The sequence below is a fragment of the Ptychodera flava genome, chromosome 9, assembly GCF_041260155.1.
Source record: "Ptychodera flava strain L36383 chromosome 9, AS_Pfla_20210202, whole genome shotgun sequence".
Taxonomy (NCBI): Eukaryota; Metazoa; Hemichordata; class Enteropneusta; family Ptychoderidae; genus Ptychodera; species Ptychodera flava.
In genome coordinates, this window is record NC_091936.1 from 28,642,755 (window position 1) to 28,663,761 (window position 21,007).

General features: G+C 38.5%; 2 protein-coding genes across 2 annotated transcripts in view; one reads left to right on the forward strand and one right to left on the reverse strand.

The window, feature by feature from the left end:
* Positions 1-4,552: 4,552 nt before the first annotated feature.
* Positions 4,553-8,092, reverse strand: LOC139140588 (retinol dehydrogenase 16-like). The gene is made up of 5 exons (XM_070709931.1): positions 7,849-8,092; positions 7,076-7,288; positions 6,413-6,595; positions 5,737-5,874; positions 4,553-5,283 (listed from the first exon to the last, which is right to left on the reverse strand). The coding sequence occupies exons 1-5, from the start codon at positions 8,090-8,092 to the stop codon at positions 4,919-4,921; spliced, it is 1,143 nt and encodes a 380-aa protein (XP_070566032.1). The 3' UTR covers positions 4,553-4,918.
* Positions 8,093-8,268: 176 nt separating this feature from the next.
* The window catches only part of LOC139140589 (G-protein coupled receptor 54-like), a 178,703-nt gene continuing 165,964 nt past the window's right edge, over positions 8,269-21,007 (forward strand). Inside the window, exon 1 of the mRNA XM_070709932.1 lies at positions 8,269-8,500. The gene's annotated coding sequence lies outside the window, so the exon portion shown is untranslated. The remainder of the gene's footprint in view (positions 8,501-21,007) is intronic.

A 21,007-nucleotide genomic window follows, 5' to 3' on the forward strand; every position in this document is an offset into this window, starting at 1 on the left:
AACAAGATTTTTAACATTTTCGACCGAAATTGGGGAAAATTGCCCCGAAAAAACCTTTTGCATGTATCTGCACAACTCGATTATATGTTACGAGTAGGCCTCTTATACTAGGCAACCTGCACAACGAAAGTTAATCTAACGAGCATTTTCGGAAAAATAAGTTTCGACAAGGAAAAAATAAAAATTGCCCCAAAACATCCTAATATGTATATTTCATCAAGATTTCATCAAATACGGCCAAGTTTTGTAGAAAATTTGGTTTTGTTTCAAGTTGGTATAAATTTTGTTACAAATAGGGTTGATTGTTACAAATAGGGTTGATTGTTACAAATAGGGTTGACACATGTCAACCCTATTTGTAACAATCAACCCAATTTGTAACAAAAGTTAACCCAATATAGGTTTAGTATGATTTCTGTCAGAAAACAAGATTTTTAACATTTTTGACCGAAATTGGGGAAAATTGCCCCGAAAAAACCTATCTGCACAACTTGACTATATCTTACGAATAGGCCTCTTATACTAGGCAACCTGCACAATGAAAGTTAATCTAACGAGCATTTAAAAAAAAAATGAGTTTCGACAAGGAAAAAATAAAAATTGCCCCAAAACATACTAATATGTACATTCCATCAAGATTTCATCAAATACGGCCAAGTTTTGTAGAAAATTAGGTTTTGTTTCTAGTTGGTTAAATTTTGTTACAAATAGGGTTGATTGTTACAAATAGGGTTGACACGTCAACCCTATTTGTAACAATCAACCCAATTTGTAACAAAAGTTAACCCCATATAGGTTTAGTATGATTTCGGTCAGAAAACAAGATTTTTAACATTATTGACCGAAAATGGTGAAAATTGCCCCGAAACAAACCTTTGGCATGTATCTGCACGACTTGATTATATCTTATGAGTAGGGCTCTTATCCCTAGGAACCTGCACAACGAAATTTAATCTCACGAGCATTTTCGGACAAATGAGTTTCAACAAGGAAAACAAAGAAAATTGCCCCCGAACATACTAATATGTATATTTCATCAAGATTTCATCAAATACGGCCAAGTTTCTTTGAAATTTAGGTTTTGTTACAAATAGGGTTGATTGTTACAAATAGGGTTGACAGATGTCACCCCTATTTGTAACAATCAACCCAATTTGTAACAAAAGCAGTTTCGGAAAAATGAGTTTTGACAAGGAAAAAAAAAAGAAAATTGCCCTCAAACATACAAATATGCATATTTTATTAATATTTCAACATATGTGGCAAAGTTTTTTTGAAAATTAAATTTTGTTACAAATAGGGTTGATTGTTACAAATAGGGGTAATACAAGTGATAACGCCGCATAGCCCATGCGTACATTCACTCACCTTGGTAACAGTGTTGACAGATTGTCTGTAGATTGTGGAACCCCAGTCGTGTCTCAGATGTATACCCCATTCCTTCAAGCGTGTTGACACTAATTGTGGATTTTCAAGTCAACTTGTCGATTCACCACCCTTCCATTTATAGATCAATGAGTCCATCATAGTATCATTACGGTCATTATGATCAGACAAATGCGCTGTACATTTTATTCCTTTTACAGATCAGCGTTAGGAATATTCAGATGGTTTTTATGTTTGACCGTAAACCTGTATGTGCACCTGATGCGCCCGCCTTTCCGTTTGAGTCCCGAGCGTATACGTAATGCTGGAATACCAGTCGCAAGGGGGCGCTCCTGATATCGCTTCCTCGAGTTAAGGGAGCGTTCAGTTATTATGGCCGGGGGTAGGCCGGCAAATTCTTCCTGCGCATCAGTCAAAATAAGTGAACCCCCCCTACCCATTGTACCAAAAAATTGAGGACCCCCCCTTTCAAGATGACAAAAATTTCATGAACCCCCCCCCCCCATTGCTTGAGTAAAGCTGCACACACAAACACCTCGGGGGTATGGAGCAATAAGCTTAGAATCCCCCAAAAAAGAGCTTAGATTTTTTCAAATGACCTTCCTTACAAAACTCACAAGGTGTTTATGATCAGATTTCCCCTTCTGACTTGTTATAATTTTGAAATTACCCCTCAAAGGGGTTGAACAGAAATTACTGGTGGATCGCAATATTTTTGCGCAAGCGTGTGTATACAAAATTTTGATATTTGTATTTAATTAAAAATCAGCTGTTGATAATGTTGATTCACCATACATGGTATACATATATTTTCTCATACATGTATGAGAAATCTATGTAACACTTTTTCAATGCAAAACTATATCTGTGCATTTATAGATATTTGATAATTTACATAAATGTACTTAAATGAAATAGGGTTGTTACAACTGGCATGCGGACAAAAAGTTTGACCTTAGAATTTCACCAAAAATGTTCATCCACTATACATGGGAGTCAATGATAAAATTGTGAATAATTTTTTTTCCAATGAAAAACTTGGTATACTTGTGCATATACAGATGTTCAATAATTAACATTATTTTACTTGATTAGAATATGATGGTTAAAGGTGCATATTATGTGTACAAGAAATCTGATTATGGAACTTCACTGAAAATGTTCATCCGCCATACATGGGAGTCTATGAGGAAAGTATGAATAATTTTTTTCAATACAAAAATAGGTAAACCCATGTATTTATGTACTCTCGATTATTGATATCAATGTACTTGATTAGATTAGGGTGGTAACAAATGGATGTGTTCGCCAGAAATTAGATTTTGGAATTATACCAAAATGTAGATTCACTGTACATGGGAGTCTATGAGGAAAATGAATAATTTTTTTCCAATACAAAACTATCAAAATCTGTGTATTTATAGACATTTGATAATTCATATTAAAGTACTTAGTTAGCCTAGGATGGTTGAAGGTTGATATGTGTGCAAGAAATTGGATTTTGGAATTTCACCGAAATGTTGATTCACTATACATTGGAGTCTATGAGAAAACTAAGAATAATTTTTTTAAATGCTAAACTAAATTAATTTGTGCTTTTATAGGTGTTTGATAATTGATACAAATGTACTTGATTCAAATAGGGTATCTAAAAGTTCAGATGTGGACAACAATTATGATATTGGAATTTCACCTAAAAGTATTATTTAACTTTTCATGGTACTAGTAGTCTCAGTACAGGTAACTGTTATTCCCTGACAAAAGTTGCTATATCTCTAATATGTAAGTAATAGGAATTGTTCATTGCCCTCAGTGCAGTGAGCTTGATTTACAATAAGACAAGCCTCAGAGTTGTCAAGTCAAGATGTTCATGTGACAGATCATTATACTTTTGTTCAGATTTACAGGTGAATAACTTCAGAGAATGAAATCATGCAACAAATCATTTTTATCTCCCAGAATATTTCTGAATACTGAAACTGCTTTCTGACGGGAAGGGTACTTATGAAAATTAAGTGACCCCCCTCTGAGCTGTTTGAAAAATACATGACCCCCCTTCGCAGTTTTCAAATTTGAGGTGAAACCCCCCCCCCTGGATTTTGCCGGCCCACCCCCGGCCATAATAACTGAACGCTCCCTAAGGATGGTGATCTTCCACTTAGTCCAGTCTGAGCACTCTAGCAGTCTGAGCAGTATACGTCAGTTCTGCAAGCGTTGCGCCTTGACCACGCTGAATCACTATCAAAGAAAGCGAAAACACAGATATTTCCAAAGTAAATGCATTAGTTCATGCAAAGCGTATTACTGGACATTGCACATCAAATGCTCATCATTCAAAGGTCCATTACCATGTACACGTTCACTTCATCTGTTTTGAAAAAGTCCTTTGTTTGCTCTCTCTCTCTCTCTCTCTCTCTCTCTCTCTCTCTCTCTCTCTCTCTCTCTCTCTCTCTCTCTCTCTCTCTCCCCTATGTCCCCCCTCTCTCTCTCTCCACCCTATGTCCCCAAACTGGACTATGTTGACACGAGAACCAAAGTTGGGCTTGCTTACCTTTTCTACGATGCATCTCAGGCAGCGGGCTCGACCAATGGGACGCGTAAGAATAGTATTAAAAAAATTAAACTTCTAACGCTATGATCGATGACACACAATACCAATCATTTAATAATAATTCATAACCAATATTAAAGATTTATGTGATCTGACACTTGATAAAAATAAGAAAGAAAGCCATGTGTATAGCGATGAGTAGTATTAAAAGGAATTATCTATGCTCGTCGCAAAAGATAAGCATTCTCGGCATGTTTTTTCTTGGGAGATTGGCATTAGTTGCAGATACTTTGTTGTTTTAATACTAAGTTGATTTAATCCTAATAATGAACTCGTGTTCACAAAAAGAAAAACACATACAAAACACTATGATACCCAACTACGCACAATAAATAACACTGAAAAGTCGAGCGGCGATTGCTGAAGAAATCGGGAAGAAATTTTCAAGTGTAACCCCTGTTGCTAAAGTAAACTCTTCTTCAGACTGTTGATACCAAATTTGTCGATTATGTTGTGTTGTTCGACATTTCGGAATGTGCTGAATTCGGGTCGGCAGAGATACCTGCGGCCTCGCTTTCAGAAAACGATATTTACAGAAGCCGATAGCACGACAACTTTGTTTTTTTTTTGTATTTAATAGGAATTTACGTTAGTGGGCTGCTGTATTAAAAATCAGCTCAGCATACATTACAGCAGATGAACTATGAGTTTATGGTCTGTTCAGGAATGTCTCAAATTTTTCGCAAAATGGTGGTGACATTGCGGAGTTCAGATATAACTGATCGTCTACGGTTCAAAACATCGGACACATTCAGCCGACGGGAGTACAGACCTGTTTCATTGAATATTTGGGGTTCTGAGACTATTTATGAGAAATTCCACCTGCATGGTTTTAAGAACGTATAGATTCTCATGAAAGACTATACATAGTATTATGGACTTTTATATGTTTTGTTTCGCGCCTTTTTTTGAATTGGAGGTTCAGGCGCTCCTGCCCTTCATTCTCAGGACACCAGCAGGAAGTTCCATTCTTGGCGCAAAAGTTTTAAATATCAGTTTATCTCCCATTGCCGTCGGCAGAAACCACCGTACAAAATACACAATCCAGTATCCCTTGCCCATTGAGTAACGTGCCTTGGGATTGGTCGACAGAAGGGCGTTCGTCATGGCATCGATTACTGGAGACAAATCATCGGAGATGTATTTAGGAACCAGGTTTGGGATGGATAGTATGCTCTTCTGATAAGTTTTGAAGTACTTGTCACCATAATCAGCTTTGACCTCAGACGACGCTTCTCTTTCCACCATGTGAACCATCGATTCCAAGCTTGCTTTTGAGAACATTTCTGAAAACAAATTAATTGGCATAGAATTGTGATGATTCTGTAAACTTTTCTTTTCTTGAGGTACGTGGTTGGTGGATTTGAAGGGAGCCTTCAGTAATTACAGGGGGTGGCCCGCGGGAATTGGGGGAGGGTCACTTTTTAGAGACGTCAAATGAATGTTTTGTCTGGTTTGTACGGTTCTAGTTTCATCATAAGTATGTTTAAAAGTGAATGTTTGATAATTGAACAGAAAGTACAAATACATACCGCATCAGTGGATGGTCAATGCCTTGCCTAAACCTACATTATTTTCATATGCATGTAGCTCCAGTAATGTTGTCTGGCGTAGAATACATGGCAACACACGTGGCAAATACAATTCTAGTGTTTTGACAGAATTTGAAAACGACGTTCCGTTTTGTATCTGGCTACAGCCACGGTCTATAATTTTGCCTATCATACCATGCTACAAACCTGTACTGTACCCAGCAGGATCTATGATGGACACTTTTACTCCCCATTGTGCCATCTCCATTCGCAGACCGTCTGAAAAGAGTTCCATACCACCCTTGGCCGCGGAGTAAACACAATGAAGTCCGTGCGTCACTCTACCTATTGGCCAATGAGAGTTACAAACGACTTACAAAATAAGAAACCACAAAAAAATTAAACATGAACTTAAAATTTCATTTTTAATTTGTTTGTACCTAGTGAGCTTATACAATGTAAGAGTGGGTATGCATCTTGGCTTCAATCTATATTTTTTCTGCCTTCGCATCCTTCATCGACTTTTCAGCCTTCGTAACGTTTAGCCAGCATTTAAAAAAAATACAACAACAACAACAACAACAACAACAACAACAATAACAATAATGGTAACATTTTATCGTCGTCGTCGTCGTCATCATCATCATCATCATCATCATCATACCAGGTTCTGTTTGGAGCGTTGTTCAATCTTTCAGGAGAAAACCACAAGCACAGAAGCAAACAAACAAACACCATGATGCTAACAATATTTATCGGACTCTTCAAGGCGCCTGTAACTTAAAAAGGCACACTGTTAAAAGCACAGTCGACAAACAGAAGGGAAGACTCTCCCGCACTCTGTCGTACAAGTTGCAGTTCTCGGTAATAATCCACCATGTACCTGCTACACTCGATACATTCACAATGCGCCCCCTACTTTGCCTTATCAAAGGCAAGAAAGCCTTCGTCACTCTCATGTGGCCGATGCAATTCACGTTCATCACATTTTCAATCGTTGATAAGGGCGTCAGCTCGAACTCGGCCAGACAGAGAGTCCCAGCGTTGTTGACCAACCCCCACAGTCCTGAGAGAGAGAGAGAGAGAGAGAGAGAGAGAGAGAGAGAGAGAGAGAGATTACATTTGTTACATGCAGATGTTTATGAAATTAACTTTTGTTGGCTACAGTTGAAATTTTAGGCCCTTTTTCAACAGATTATTGCAAAAGCCATAGTTTGATTAATCATTTTACATGCAGCGAAGGTATTTATGTTTATAAATGTCAAAATCCTACAAAAAGCTGATAAACAGTGTTAAAAATATCTATGTCAACGTGACTTTTAATGGAAAAGTAGATTCGGTAGACTGTCGAATGACAAAATTAAAAGTCTTTTTTACTTTGCTGTGTCTAAAATAGTCATAATTTATTCTAGTTTGTCACTACAGTGTCATTGTGAACACAGCCCTCAGTGCGAGGCGTTGCTCGGCCACTTCTGTCTTTTTGAGTTAACCATCGCACCATTAAGGTGTCTTTTATTTCTGTCTTCTCATAGCACGTATTACATACCGTGCCCGTGTAGACTGCCGCTCACGTCTTTCAGGGCATTGTCTACCTGTTGTTGGTCGGTGATGTCCAACTGTAGGGTTGTTAGTCGGTCAGAACACTCCAACTTCAGTTTTCGTTCCCCTTCACCGCCTTTAAAAAGACAGCCAGCAAAAACTTTGAAGCCCAGACGGTCGAGGTGGACTGCTAAGGCGTGGCCAAACCCTGTATCGCAACCTGTACAAGTTGATTTTATTTCATATGAGGATAGTTTACTCTTTATTAAATATAACATTTATATCTGTCTATTCATTTACACACAAATTATATATATATATATATATATATATATATATATATATATATTGTATACACAAATATATGAGAGAGAGAGAGAGAGAGAGAGAGAGAGAGAGAGATAATAATGTTATGATAGCTTACGTCATGTTTGTGTCCTGTCTAAATACTGTTCAAGGACATGTTCCTCTGTGATTGAATGTTTGGTGTATGTATGTATGTATGTATGTATGTATGTATGTATGTATGTATGTATGTATGAATTGTGTGTGTGTGGGTGAGGGTGTATGTGTGCGTGTACGCATGCATGAATCACCAGCTGAATCACAGTACGAGTCAAGGTGCTCATTTTCGGTAATGTTTTCCGCCCTGACGTCGTCGTTGCATAAGACAGTGGCCTGTCTCTACCTGTTATGGTACCAGCAAGTTTGATTGCCATTATTACATTTTGCTGATTCATTGTACATGACCGAAGTGATATAACCCAGTGCCTGTCTTACCGGTTATGAGCACGGCCCTGTCCTGTACTTCTAAAACCCGTGCCGGTATGGTGTACAGCCAGACTCCAAGTGTGACCAGCAAACACGCCGTGGCTGTGAACGGTACGTGGGTTATGTTGAGGCCGTACCTTCCATCTCCGAGGGGTTGAAGTGGAAACAGCGAGCTGTATACGATATACAAGAATAGACCCGACAGCGCGAAGAAGAACACTCGCACTACGATTTGTTGCATTGTGTCCGCCATCTTAATTTGGGTGTGAATAATTAACTTAAAGACACACTGATAAGGATTATTATCTCGGTGCTAGGAGAGACACAGGTCATGCAGATGGTAAAACCACAGTGACTGTACAGAGTGGTATATACTGTATACATGTAGCAGTCGGAGCCGAATTCACAACGGATGCACACAGACCGCGGGGTCGGGTGTCGGGTCACAGGTGCACGGAGAGTTCAAAGGGAGAACACATTTGATTTCTTGGGAGTGGAGATTTTTGGAGAAAAAAATGTCGGCAGGTGAAGAAGATAAAAATCGCTTTGTTCCTGTAATGTCCTGAAAAAACCCCCAGCAACAACAGACATGCAGAAGTGGAAAAATTGTCTTCAATTGGCCGAAATCAGTAAACTGGGAAACTGGGTTCTCACATGCCAGGTATGCCGCCTTTATTTTCTATATAGGCTATATGTCAGCGAAGCTACCTTTTTTGCCAGCACCTGAGAACCTAAGTCTGATTTTAATTCATTGTACGAAATTCTGCCATTGCAATAGCAGAGTCTGGAAAATTTATTTCTGGGCTTATTTGGATTAAGCATGTACATGATCAGTATTTAGGCCAGGAAGAAAAAATAAATTGTTCATCGGAATCGCCGCTTCTACTTTGGCATATTTGGAATTTTTTTTTTTGATCGCAGCAAATTCTTACTTCCGCATTACAAATATTTTTAGTACTGCCGCTGGTGGCGCCCTACACTTTGTCGGGTTTTCGCGGGCACGGGATTTTGAATGAGACGACGTTTTTGGACTTAGTTGACCGCCAACTCGTTGTTGTGACGTCTGAATTTGGCAAATCACGATGCAAAGTAGGTTGATTTGGCCAGAAATTTCCTCATTTTGTAAAGGTTAGTACATGTCACATCATGAGTATTAATTTGATTGCCAACATTAGATGTGATGACCAACAGTTAATTCCAAAGACGCTATTCAGTGTTTTTCCTGATAGTACGTTCGGCGATTTGTTCAACAAGATCGTGACAGCAGATGGACGGTGCATCCGTTTGAATGACAATTGCATCGAAAGTATAAAAAATTACGGCAATGACAAAACACATGGTTGAGTCGATGTTAAAGTACGATCTGAATGATGACTATATAACTTCACTCCGATCACAGTACAGTGTTGTTAGACCATTGTGTAAAATGTGTAGAGACAGTGGTAAAGAGGCCAAAACATGGGGCAAAAGTAAAATGAAAAATCTCAGATGCTAGGTCCCACCAGGACAATATTAAAGGACAATACTGAATTGTTGAATTTCAGTGATTTGCTGTACATTTCAGTTTTATTCTGAGAGAATGTTTAAATACTCAGAATATGTTGTGCAAACACTAACTGTGAATGTAATGGCCTATGTTATTGTTGGGAAATATAGTATTGAATTCAGTTACCAGTATCAGTGTTTCTTGTCCGAGATATTTCTGGTAAAAAGGGAAACAATTATCTTGCCTTGTCTGCATCTGTGCAAAAATGCCAGAGAACCACATTTACCTTCGGCCTAAAAAAAAATAAAAAAAAATTTCGCTCGCCGCTCCTGGAACTTGGTCCAAAAAATCCGATGAACAAGATTTGTTTTTCTCTGGCCTTACTATGATTTATTCAGCACGTGGCGAAAATTTCAAAACACGCGACAGAATTCAATTAACCAGTTTTATAAGCAGAAAACAAGCAGTAATGAAATACAAGCGCAAGTTCTGTTTTTGACAACAAAACATACAATGACGTCTCTCCTGAGAACTCTCAGAAACGAGTTGACTGTAATGACGTCATGAAAATAGAGAACTTAGTTTGACAACTGCACTATCACTACACTATCATCGAACTACTATTTAGCTACATTTAGTTTGTATACTAACGTTTTGGAATTGATCACATTACACTTGCAAGATATTTTCTGCCGGCTCTTCCGTGGTACCAATATGTCAACCTGAAGGAAAAGATCTGAGGGATCAGCGATACAGCACTCCGCAGACCAGTCGGCTTAGAATGGAGTTTTTACAGGCTTTTGTAAACTTCTGTTTATTTCTACTTCCACAGAACACTACATGTTATTTTACAGGTACAGATTTTAACCGGTTACATGAACGGATAAAATATACCCGGCGTACGTTGTAAAATTGGTTACTGAGAAAAAATAATTACCTCTGCCTAGGACTGACAATACAAAAAAACACCCGCTATCACGGTGACGGAAAATATGCTGACATAACCATATCCTCCACTCCCCCAAATAAAATGGACCTCCCCTAACGTAACAAAGGGGAAGTATGACACGATTTTGCCCCGGTATGGCGGCGTATAGACCAATAAAATTCAACGTCCTTCATTGTATACGGCTAAATGGCCACCACTCATTGTTAGCTAAACACCTAGTTCCCTAGTATGACACATGTTAATTTAGTTCCATTTTTTGACCAAAAACTCCTATTTAGGCCAGAGAAAAACAAATCTTGTTCATCGGATTTTTTGGACCAAGTCCCAGGAGCGGCGAGCGAAAATTTTTTTCTTTATTTTTTTTTAGGCCGAAGGTAAACGCGGTGGCATTTTTGCACAGATGATGCAGACAAGGCAAGATAATTGTTTCCCTTTTTACCAGAAATATCTCAGACAAGAAACACTGATACTGGTAACTGAATTCAATACTATATTTCCCAACAATAACATAGGCCATTACATTCACAGTTAGTGTTTGCACAACATATTCTGAGCATTTAAACATTCTCTCAGAATAAAACTGAAATGTACAGCAAATCACTGAAATTCAACAATTCAGTATTGTCCTTTAATATTGTCCTGGTGGGACCTAGCATCTGAGTTTTTTCATTTTACTTTGGCCCCATGTTTTGGCCTCTCTACCACTGTCTATATATACACATTTTACATGATAATGGTCTAACAACACTGTACTGTGATCGGAGTGAAGTTATATAGTCATCATTCAGATCGTACTTTAACATCGACGCAACCATGTGTTTTGTCATTGCCGTAAATTTTTATACTTTCGATGCAATTTTCATTCAATCGGATGCACCGTCCATCTGCTGTCACGATCTTGTTGAACAAATCGCCGAACGCAATATCAGGACAAACACTGCACTGAATAGCGTCTCTGGAACTAACTGTTGGCCATCACGTCGAATGTTGGCGATCAAATTAATACTCATGTGACATGTACTAACCTTTACAAAACGAGCAAATTTATGGCCAAATCGACCCACTTTGCGTCGTGATTCGCCAAATTCAGACGTAACAACAACGTGTTGGCGGTCAAGTAAGTCCGAACACGAATGAAGTCTCATTCAGAATCCCGTGCCCGCGAAAACCCGACACAGTGTAGGGCGCCACCAGCGGCAGTACTAAAAATATTTGTAATGCGGAAGTAAGAATTTGCCGCGATCAAAAAAAAAAAAAAAAAAAATTCCAAATATGCCAAAGTAGAAGCGGCGATTCCGATGAACAATTTATTTTTCCTTCCTGGCCTTACGCACAATTTCCTATCCTCACGTATGCTTGAGCAGTGCGGAAACAGTTTTGAGCCGAAATGGTGACTAAATACGGTCCGCATATTTTGAACTTATGCTCTGAACGTTAGAGGCATATAGATACAGATGAAAAAAATTTGCAGTAAAGATGTCCATGATATTAAATAAAGTCTGAAAAAGCGCTACAAAAAGAAAAAGTAAATGAAATGAAATAAATATATAAGAAATTCCTTTGTTCGTTTTGAAATAAGTAATCCTGACCAATGCCGAAGATTTTTTTTTCGCATTGCATTACTTTTTCCCCCTATAATGTCCCTTCATCTTTTGCGGCATACTTCGATTTTTCCCCTAAACTTCGATTTTTCCTCTTAAACTTCGATTTTTTCCCCTACATACACTTGTTTCCCAAAGGAACGTTTGTTACATTCCATGTGTGAAATGTAATGTTAAGGTTTTATCCGCCTCGAAATTGAAAGACTTAAACGTTTGCTCACACTGTCTTCCGTTAAACTTTCAACCGTTCCCTTACCAAGTCAAGAATCAAAACCCTTACAAAATCATATCAAGGGTCAGCGGGCATAATGTGTCCCAAGAGAAACACCCCACCCAACTCTCAAAAGTACGGGATATCTAAAATTCGCCATGTCCACCATCCCCGTGTTAATTTTATAGGGAAAAATAAAAGTTTTCTCTTTATTTCAAAAAACAAACAAACAAAAAAAAACAAAAAAAACTAAGATCTTGAAAAAAAAGAGAGTCCAAATATCTATCCCTCGGCGCATTCTACCTTAAACAGTCCTTCAGATTGTCACAAGATCAGCAAAACTGAAAAAACGATAAAACCCACTTTTATAAAGTGAAATGAGAAAGTTTTGGTGACACCCTTCCGAGCGAAAAAAATACGTGAAAGAAATTCATGAAGCGCAAAACATCACTATACACCGGTCACCTCGAACTTGTTGAACTCAAAATGGCATGCGTTTGCCGATATTTTTGTTTTATCAATGAGAATAAATGAGCATCAAAGACGGCAGTGAAATACTATCAACTATACGTAACAAGCATACAGTGCTACTACTTATAGACTGATAAGGCCAAGAAAAATAAAAAGTTTGTTTCTCATCCTAGACATATTGCAAAAATGATGCCGTGACTCGGTTTTATTTCTTCTCATTTTTTTTCTAATTCTTCAACCAACAAGAAAGAACGCGCGCAAAAAAACCCGTGAAAACAAGATAGGAATGCACGCAGAGATAACTGCACAGCAGTGTTGCTTTAGGGGTGGACCATTAGATCTTGGGAGGGGATGGTCACAATGAAATTGTGAAAATTTTTTTTTTTACTATTGTAAATTTCTAAATTATTTTTGCAATTGAGATTAGCTGTGCAAATTTTTTTTTTCAGAGTAAATTTTCAGATTTATAATTTTTTTAGTTCGTCGCTGTCTGAGGATAAAAAGGGCAAAGATGTGGTGCGAAGCACCAGACAAGCGACCGCGCAAGTGGTCACGGGGGACGGCAGGAGGGGGTTGTCCCCCCCTCCTGTCGATGGAGCTTTTGAAAAATAGAGATTAAAATGGTGTTATTTGGTGGCACTTGGGGAGCATTTTTTTCAGATTACACATCTTCCTCCGAAACATGGTCTTCTTGCTCCTCAGTAGCTTCCTATCGTCACGGTTTTGAAAATTGACGACTATTTTGGTTTCCTGGCTTCCCTTTCTACTGCGTGGTGAAATGCCTACATTCACCCTATCAAAACATCATGCATATCTCATGATTTACAATTGATTTTGACCAGCTGTTTGCAAAATATAGTGAACTTTGCATATTCCTGTCGGTAAAATCTAAAAAAATTCAAGATTTTAAAGACTTTTGCAGATTTTTTTACGCATTTGTCTTCTTATCTATTTTTTTTATTTTGCAAACTAGTTTGAAGATTTTTTTTCCTAACTTTCTGCTCTGAAATTTTTTTTTCTGTTTTTGACCACCCCCCTCCCAAGATCTAATGGTCCATCCCTTACTATTTGCGTATAACAATGGTTCTGTGGTTTGACTTTTAGTACAGCTATTCACAGTTTTGACAGCATAATATAACAGTGACATATGTGTACAGTTCTGAATGGAATGTTAGAGTGTCAATTATTTTGTTTACAGTTCTGTTTTGTACAGCACTGTGCTATGCACTATCGTCGCGTATTTTTTGCAGGGTTTTTTTCATTTCATTTCCTCATGAGCAGAAAAAAAGTTTGACGCGGCGAGTCTGAATTGACGCGCGCAAGGATGAGAAACAAACTTTTTATTTTTGTTGGCCTAACACTGATAGGTGTTTTCTTGTTGAAGCTTGCGTCGATGGTGGCTATATGAGTTCAGTGCTCAGTGGGGTTCTACACGTCGTAGGCTGAGCCTCAGAACTGCTTTGTTCCAACATGTTTCATGTTAGCAGGACGGTTATTCAGTTAATCTCCTGCTGTACCTGCCGTCTATTTAGACTCACACGCCTTCGGAATCCCGGGGTGGTGAGGTGTGCATGGATGTTATACTTTGTTCGTCAGAAAATGTCAAAATATCACCGTACCTGAAAGGCAGGATACCGTAGTCCTATGGTAATTATAACCGCCTCTGCTGTTTTGGCTTTTATTTTGCTTTTCTGTTGGCTGAACAAGAGCTAAAAACAGTACCAGCGGCCGTCGACGAGCTCAGGCAACCTTTTATTGAATTTGACGGCCTTCGTGCAACATCGCTGGTGGCGCTGTTCTCGATGAGACGGTTGTAGATTAATATCAGACTGCTGAAAGCAGATGAGGGTCTTTTGTATGTATACAATATAAAATCATCCTTTTTGTACTTCTCACATTAAAGAGGTCTTAAATATGTCTTCACACATAAAGAAAAAAGACTTACTGTATCTCGTGTGTTATGAATCTAAAAGGTTCACTAGGGAAGTAAGAGACACATTAAACCTTTCGCGGTAGCTATATAGCATTAATGCCACTGTTATGTATTTATCAGTGCCTGGCTCTCAAATATTCTCATTTTCTTTTCTTGATCCGCGATAAAAATTTCACCCTGAAAAACAGGAACTGCCCATACATAACTGTTAAACTGATTTGTAGAGGATATAAACACGTTGAAATCAGTAAGTCACCTTGGGGTATTGATACAATATATGACCTGCAGTCATCCTTTGAAAAGTAAAGGTCTTGTAAAAGCAACATTTGTCACTTCGCTTTCTTTCCCCCCTAAATCACGGAAAGCGATTTTAACACATTAAAAAAGTACTCACACCTTACAGTACACAGAAAGACCCCTCCTACCATTCGCTTTCCATTTAGGCAAGGAGGCAATATGAGGCCGATATGACTAGGCTTCTGCAGCTTACAATAGAGGTATTGATCATACAAAGATTTGTTGTAATAAAATGGTTCACGATACATACACGTTCCACACGAGTCTTACTGAGAATTAAAGCTAGGTGTGAACTTATACGGATCTGGGAAAGCTGGAGATCGAAAGCATTGACAGTTTTCCGCAGAAAGTGTAAAAAGCGAGACACCTTTAATCATAATCTGTATCCATCGCGAAAATGAATTAATGGTCATGACCATTAATTCATTTTCGCAATGGTTTCGTTTATCGTGTCTAAAACCGGGGTCGAATATATGCACGGTCACCCGTTCATTCAGTATCTTCCAACATGTCAAACAATATAAGTATTATCTTGTATCAAAGAAAATTCATGAAAAATGGCCGACTTTGTACCTTTAACTACAAGATCAGCCCTTTTTGAATTCAGCGTGCATGAAGTTGTAAACGAGTGTAGTGTCATGATGGGATATTCTGTATTTGATGATGATGATGATGATGATGATGATGATGATGATGATGATGATGATGATGATGATGATGATGATGATGATGATGATGATGATGATGATATTTTGGGACCTGAGAGTAGTTCCTTTCCAAGGCATGCTGTTATCAGATTTAAGCAACTGACGGCCACTCAAAAGCGAGACACCTAAAAAGCGAGACACCTATAATCATAATGTGTAACCAGCTCATCAACTGAAACAAAGTCGATCTCTTGGGATCGAAAAACATGCCTTTAAATTGCTTCAGTTGCCAACGGGGAAGGGCGAGATCTGAGCCCCCGTCGAAATCCGTGACCCTCTAATGTGATAGCGGTTTACCACGTGACTAGTCACGATATTTGCCATAGTATCGACCTACTTTATTCTCCGATGACGTGTTTGTAATGACAATGCGTAATATTAATCTACGTAATTGAGGCCAGTCTTTGCGTGCAAGCATCAATAGTGTAATTTTTTATACTATTCTGAACGGTGTGTTGTATTCAGTGTAATTCCTTGGCCGTATTCCGGCAATCATTTCGAGGGCGCGTTTTGTGCAACATCATTGTTGTTGACAGGCGACTTAAAATGCGGATCTAAATTAATCTTTTGAACAGAAACTATACGGGCCTCATGTTCATTCCCAGCCTTTGATCGAATCAACGTTAAGCAAAAGCTTAACGCATGTCATAAACAAGTAACAAAAAGCAATTGGCTTGTTCATCCAAGCGAAATCACGCGAACATGAACGTTGACAGTTCTGGACTCAACAAGTTGAATCCCTCGAGTTAATTCAGGCTTAAAAAACAGGAAAACTCCAAGATTCCCTGAGCGATGACAATGAACCGTTTTCGTCGACGTGAACTGAAAACACAAAATTATCACAGTGACTTCAGTGGTGAACACGATAATGTTCCACTGTTCCTTACAGACCGAGCCTTGATAACAATCCCAAGAGTCCCATATATTTCAACGTCTCTGCCTTATAATGTTACATCTCATGTGCCTCGGAATCGAAAAACTTAAACTTTTGCTCAAACTTCCACAGTGAGACTTTAAACCATTCTCTTTCGAAATCAAGAATAAAAAGTGGGGTCCTAATTTTTGATACTGTAACTATGGAAATAGATTTCCGTAAATATGCCGCCATCCCTGTATTGACTCTACTGGGAACAACTTAAACTGTCAATTTTAAGACACATAAGCCGAAGTAAATTTAGTTTCTCCATGAACTTCAAGACGCACACAAGTGATAGAGAAGAAAAGAACTGTAAAAGTGTGAACGTCTGAACATTTGTCCCCAATGCGCATTCTACGTTCATGACAACCACTTTGGGCGATTTTGTCAAGCTGCAAGGAAGGCCAGAGGAGCGTTAGGGGTGAAGAACCAAATCCATTTGTCCGTCGTTCTCAACAACGCAAACCATAAACTCTATGAACACTCTGTAAGATTATAATTTCCATTTTTGACTTTGACACGTTCCTTTTTTCACCAGGTGCGTTTTTACAAAATTTGATTGCAAAAGCATGAAATATTAATCTTTGAAACGTATATCAATATCGATCAATAAGTAAGTGTATATGAAAAGCAATCCATTAGTGGATATATATAATAACGGCCATTTGCGTGACTCTTACATGTGACCTTTACATTCCGGAATTTTGACCAGCAAGGTTCCACCAATAATCTGTCCATCATATTCACTGAGTTATCGCCGAATTTGTTATTCGAATTCACTTTTAAAGTGCAAATTTGCTGTTTTCGCACAGTTACTTGCTGAAATTTGAATAATAGTGGTAGTATTATTAATATTACATACAAACCAAACCAAACTCAAAAGGCCGGAGAGCAAAGTCGCGTAACAGGTCATGTGTGAATCAGGTCAATTGCCAATTGGCGCCTATAAAAGTTAAAGGCAAATAGTGATCCAAAAAAAAAAATTGCAATTACACATGCAGTTTCCCACTATCGTTTTTGTTCAATTTGCGACTGAAAAATCTTGAAAATCTACCAATCCAACGTAGCTTCACATTTTCAACCATATCAAACCAAATCAAGCTCTCTAGATCATAAGAATAGAGTATTTTCCGGTCATGAGTTGATTTAAGGGAGAACGCGCCTCGAGGACAGAGAGTAGGATTCTCAAACTGCTACAATTCTTTTCTGATCTGCCACTTGTGTAGGTTTATTTTAAAGCTCTTGGAGAAAGAAAAACTTTTACAGTCTTAGTTTTTGGAAAGTCCAAAATTAAAATTTTCCCCCATAGAGTTAACACAGGAATGGTGACCATTTTGAATTTCAAATATCGCAAAACGTTTGGAAATTTGTTTCGCTAGTTCCAAACTTTGCTTAGTGACCCCCGATTTCTATTGTTTATATGGTAGGAAACGGTTGAAACTTTCATTCATGAAAGTTTTAGCAAAGGTTAAAGTCTTTCACTTTCGAGATGCATACAACCTTAAAGCAAATTGTAAAATATGACTGACGAGGTGAACCAATCAGAAATCACACGCTCTATATGGGTGTATCAGTCGACGACGCATAAAGACCCAAGTTTGGCGTTAAATCCTGCTCTGAATTATCATTTCGACTCGCAACTGATCCGTTCAGCGCAACTGATCCGTTCAGCCGCTTATCTAACATCATTATTCCATAAGATACAATTACGCCGCTAATGACCCCCATTAAAACGGCAGACTGCGCATCAATCCTACGTCAATTAGTCGAACCAATCAACCATCAAAAAACTAACAACCCTAAATAATCCATAAAAACTGATGTCAACTGAACGTCCACCCACGTCTGGGAAAAAGCGCGTCTTTCCAGCGCGGGAAATGTATTTGTTATGGAAAGTGATGTTAATATTTTACAAACGTGCAATGATTTTGCACCATAACGATATTCTGGACTCAGTAATCTTATCCTCTCCCCCCTTCCCAGTCTTTCAGCGAATGAATATCTATGTATAGATCTCATCGCCATATAAAAATCACAAATTTCCTAACATTGGTCGGTCCAACACGCACTAGCGAGTGTCAGGATCCGCTAAAGTCTTCGTTTAGAGAGTGCTCACTCAGAAAATTCTCAAAATACCACGACCACGGAAACTAGATACGTTATAAAACGCCACTGGAAGTGAGACATGGACAGTAGATAAGTTAAGTTGTAAACACTCACTGGAAGCATCATCGATGACAGGGAAAAACAGTCAGGCGTGCACGACACCTGAACTGTACAACAGTGAACCATCACGGTGAGAAATCTGAGTTGAAGTTGGTATATTTGTGTATGCCTTTCGACACTCCGGAGTACGTGAAAGGTTGAGTTTTCCCTACCCTCGCAAGACGCCCTCCCTTCGTCTCTCTTCATGTACAGCTTGGAGACGCTTGAGGTCACTTTCATCAGTTGTTTAACGCTTAAAGTTACCGCTCATTCGACTTGTAAATTAAAAAAAAACAACAGATTTCACATATGCTGTCAAAATAGTGGAGGGAAATCTCCGCGAACTGTTATAACTTTAAGGGGCATCATGTTAGTCAAATAAGAAACATTTTGTTCCAAACACGTTTTCACACTGTGCAGTATATTATCGCCTACTTACAACTCTTCCATAAGCCTCATTCCGGGCATGAGTCTTCCAGATCAATTCTACTGGGCAGATTCTGAGCAGAATGGGGGGGGGGGGGTCATAAAGTTGAGTCTATTGTTTGTTAACCTACTAGGGAAGACGGTCACAATGTAAGGTACATAAAAAAACCGGCAGTATTTGCTATTGATCAAAGTGAGCAGGTATTTGAAAGTCATGGAAAAAAAATGAACTACACATACAACAGATAATGTCTGCACTGTACAGGCCCAGGAATATATAAAAAACGTAATTTCATTATTATCTCTTGCCTGTCTCGGTTCAGCTTTTGACAATGAAAGCTTTCTGTATTACCGGCTTACGTTGACTAGCTGTTGCCGCTCCCGCCTAAATAAACCAGAACAAAAAAGAGCTCATTTTATCAAGATATCTTTTGTGCCTAATGACGTGATTAAATTCATGATGCCGTCTATTGAAGAAGTAATCGAGATCAGCTGGTGTACTCAAAGTAATTTTTGAATATACCGGCATACTGGTTCTCAGTCACTCACTCGAAATCATGTCATAATATCGACATAAATGGCAAATACACAGTGCTAATCGTAAGAAAGTTTTATAGCAGTCGGAAAAGTCTATCCTGACGCAGGCACTACCGCGACGCAGGTTAATAACCTCATTTCATAATACTGTATTTTTTTGATTTCCATGCCCACGGCGTGTATTAACTCCGATTATCCAGAGCCTGCATAAAATGAATATTCTTTTTAATTTATATCATGCCGTAAACATTATTAGTGGGTAAGTCCGCCAACGTGACATCGGCAATGCCGTCAGCTGAGTCCGACATTTAAATGTAATTGCGGCACAACTTCCAATTATCTTCCAGTGCCCGAAGTCATCCTACTCGGAACACAATTCTCGCAGTCTCTAATCAATACAGAAGAGACTGATAAAACGTTGAAGAACCCAGTGGCCAAAAAAGGAACTTTTGATCTTGCAGCCCTCTGACCCAATTTTACGCCAGTCTGTTAGATAAGGAAAAACTGACCATTGATGAAGATATGTTTGTTTGATTGTCATATAAGCGATGTATCTCTGAACTCAGTCTGACAAGTCCGTTTCATAAACTCCCTACCTAGTTTTCACATGAGATAACTTTTACAACCTCTGTATACAGTTTAGAGTTGAGAAAATGTCACCGTCTGACCCCTGACCTACGAGTTGAAGAATATTGTGCACGTACTGAAAACGAGGTCGAAGCTGTTAGTTTTGTAAGTCTCACAGGTACAACATGACATGACACTTGTCATTATCAGTTGATTTTTGTCCGACAAGCATACCTGATATATTAAACGCCAAATGCAAGCGGTTAGATTCCATGTATATACTGGCGCCATGTTTTCTAACAGTGATCATCGCATATTTTTAATATTAAAGTAAGACTTAAGATGTGCAAATGTGTTTCGGTGTTAACAATTTATACTTCAAACCAGGAGGGACAATTTCGAAACAGATTAAAATATTTTACACTGAAAAGGCAAGAAAACAAGGTATCGTCCACACGTTTAGCAAGGATCATAAGATTTGGTGTAATTTTACGAGATCGGTGGAATGACCGCTTACAGTCATGAAGATGAAAGTGTGTTGCCCATATCTATGCCTAGCAATGTGCCATGCTGCAGCCATCGATTCTTTATTTAAATTTTTGCCGTAATTGTTTGAGTATTTCTAGAGATATATTATCTATTTGACCAAAAGATGATTAAATGTGCAATGTAGAAGATACTAACGTCTGGCTCTGTTCATTGTAATCGATCTACTATTACCATTGACAATTATCTTCCGTCGGGGAGCTGCCATGCGAGAGGACGTCGGGATATAGAAACAGTGTATAGAGGCTCACAGTCTTCAAAGATAACACCGTCCGTTTATTTCTTATATACAAAGATGTTACATCCTGCCTGGTGT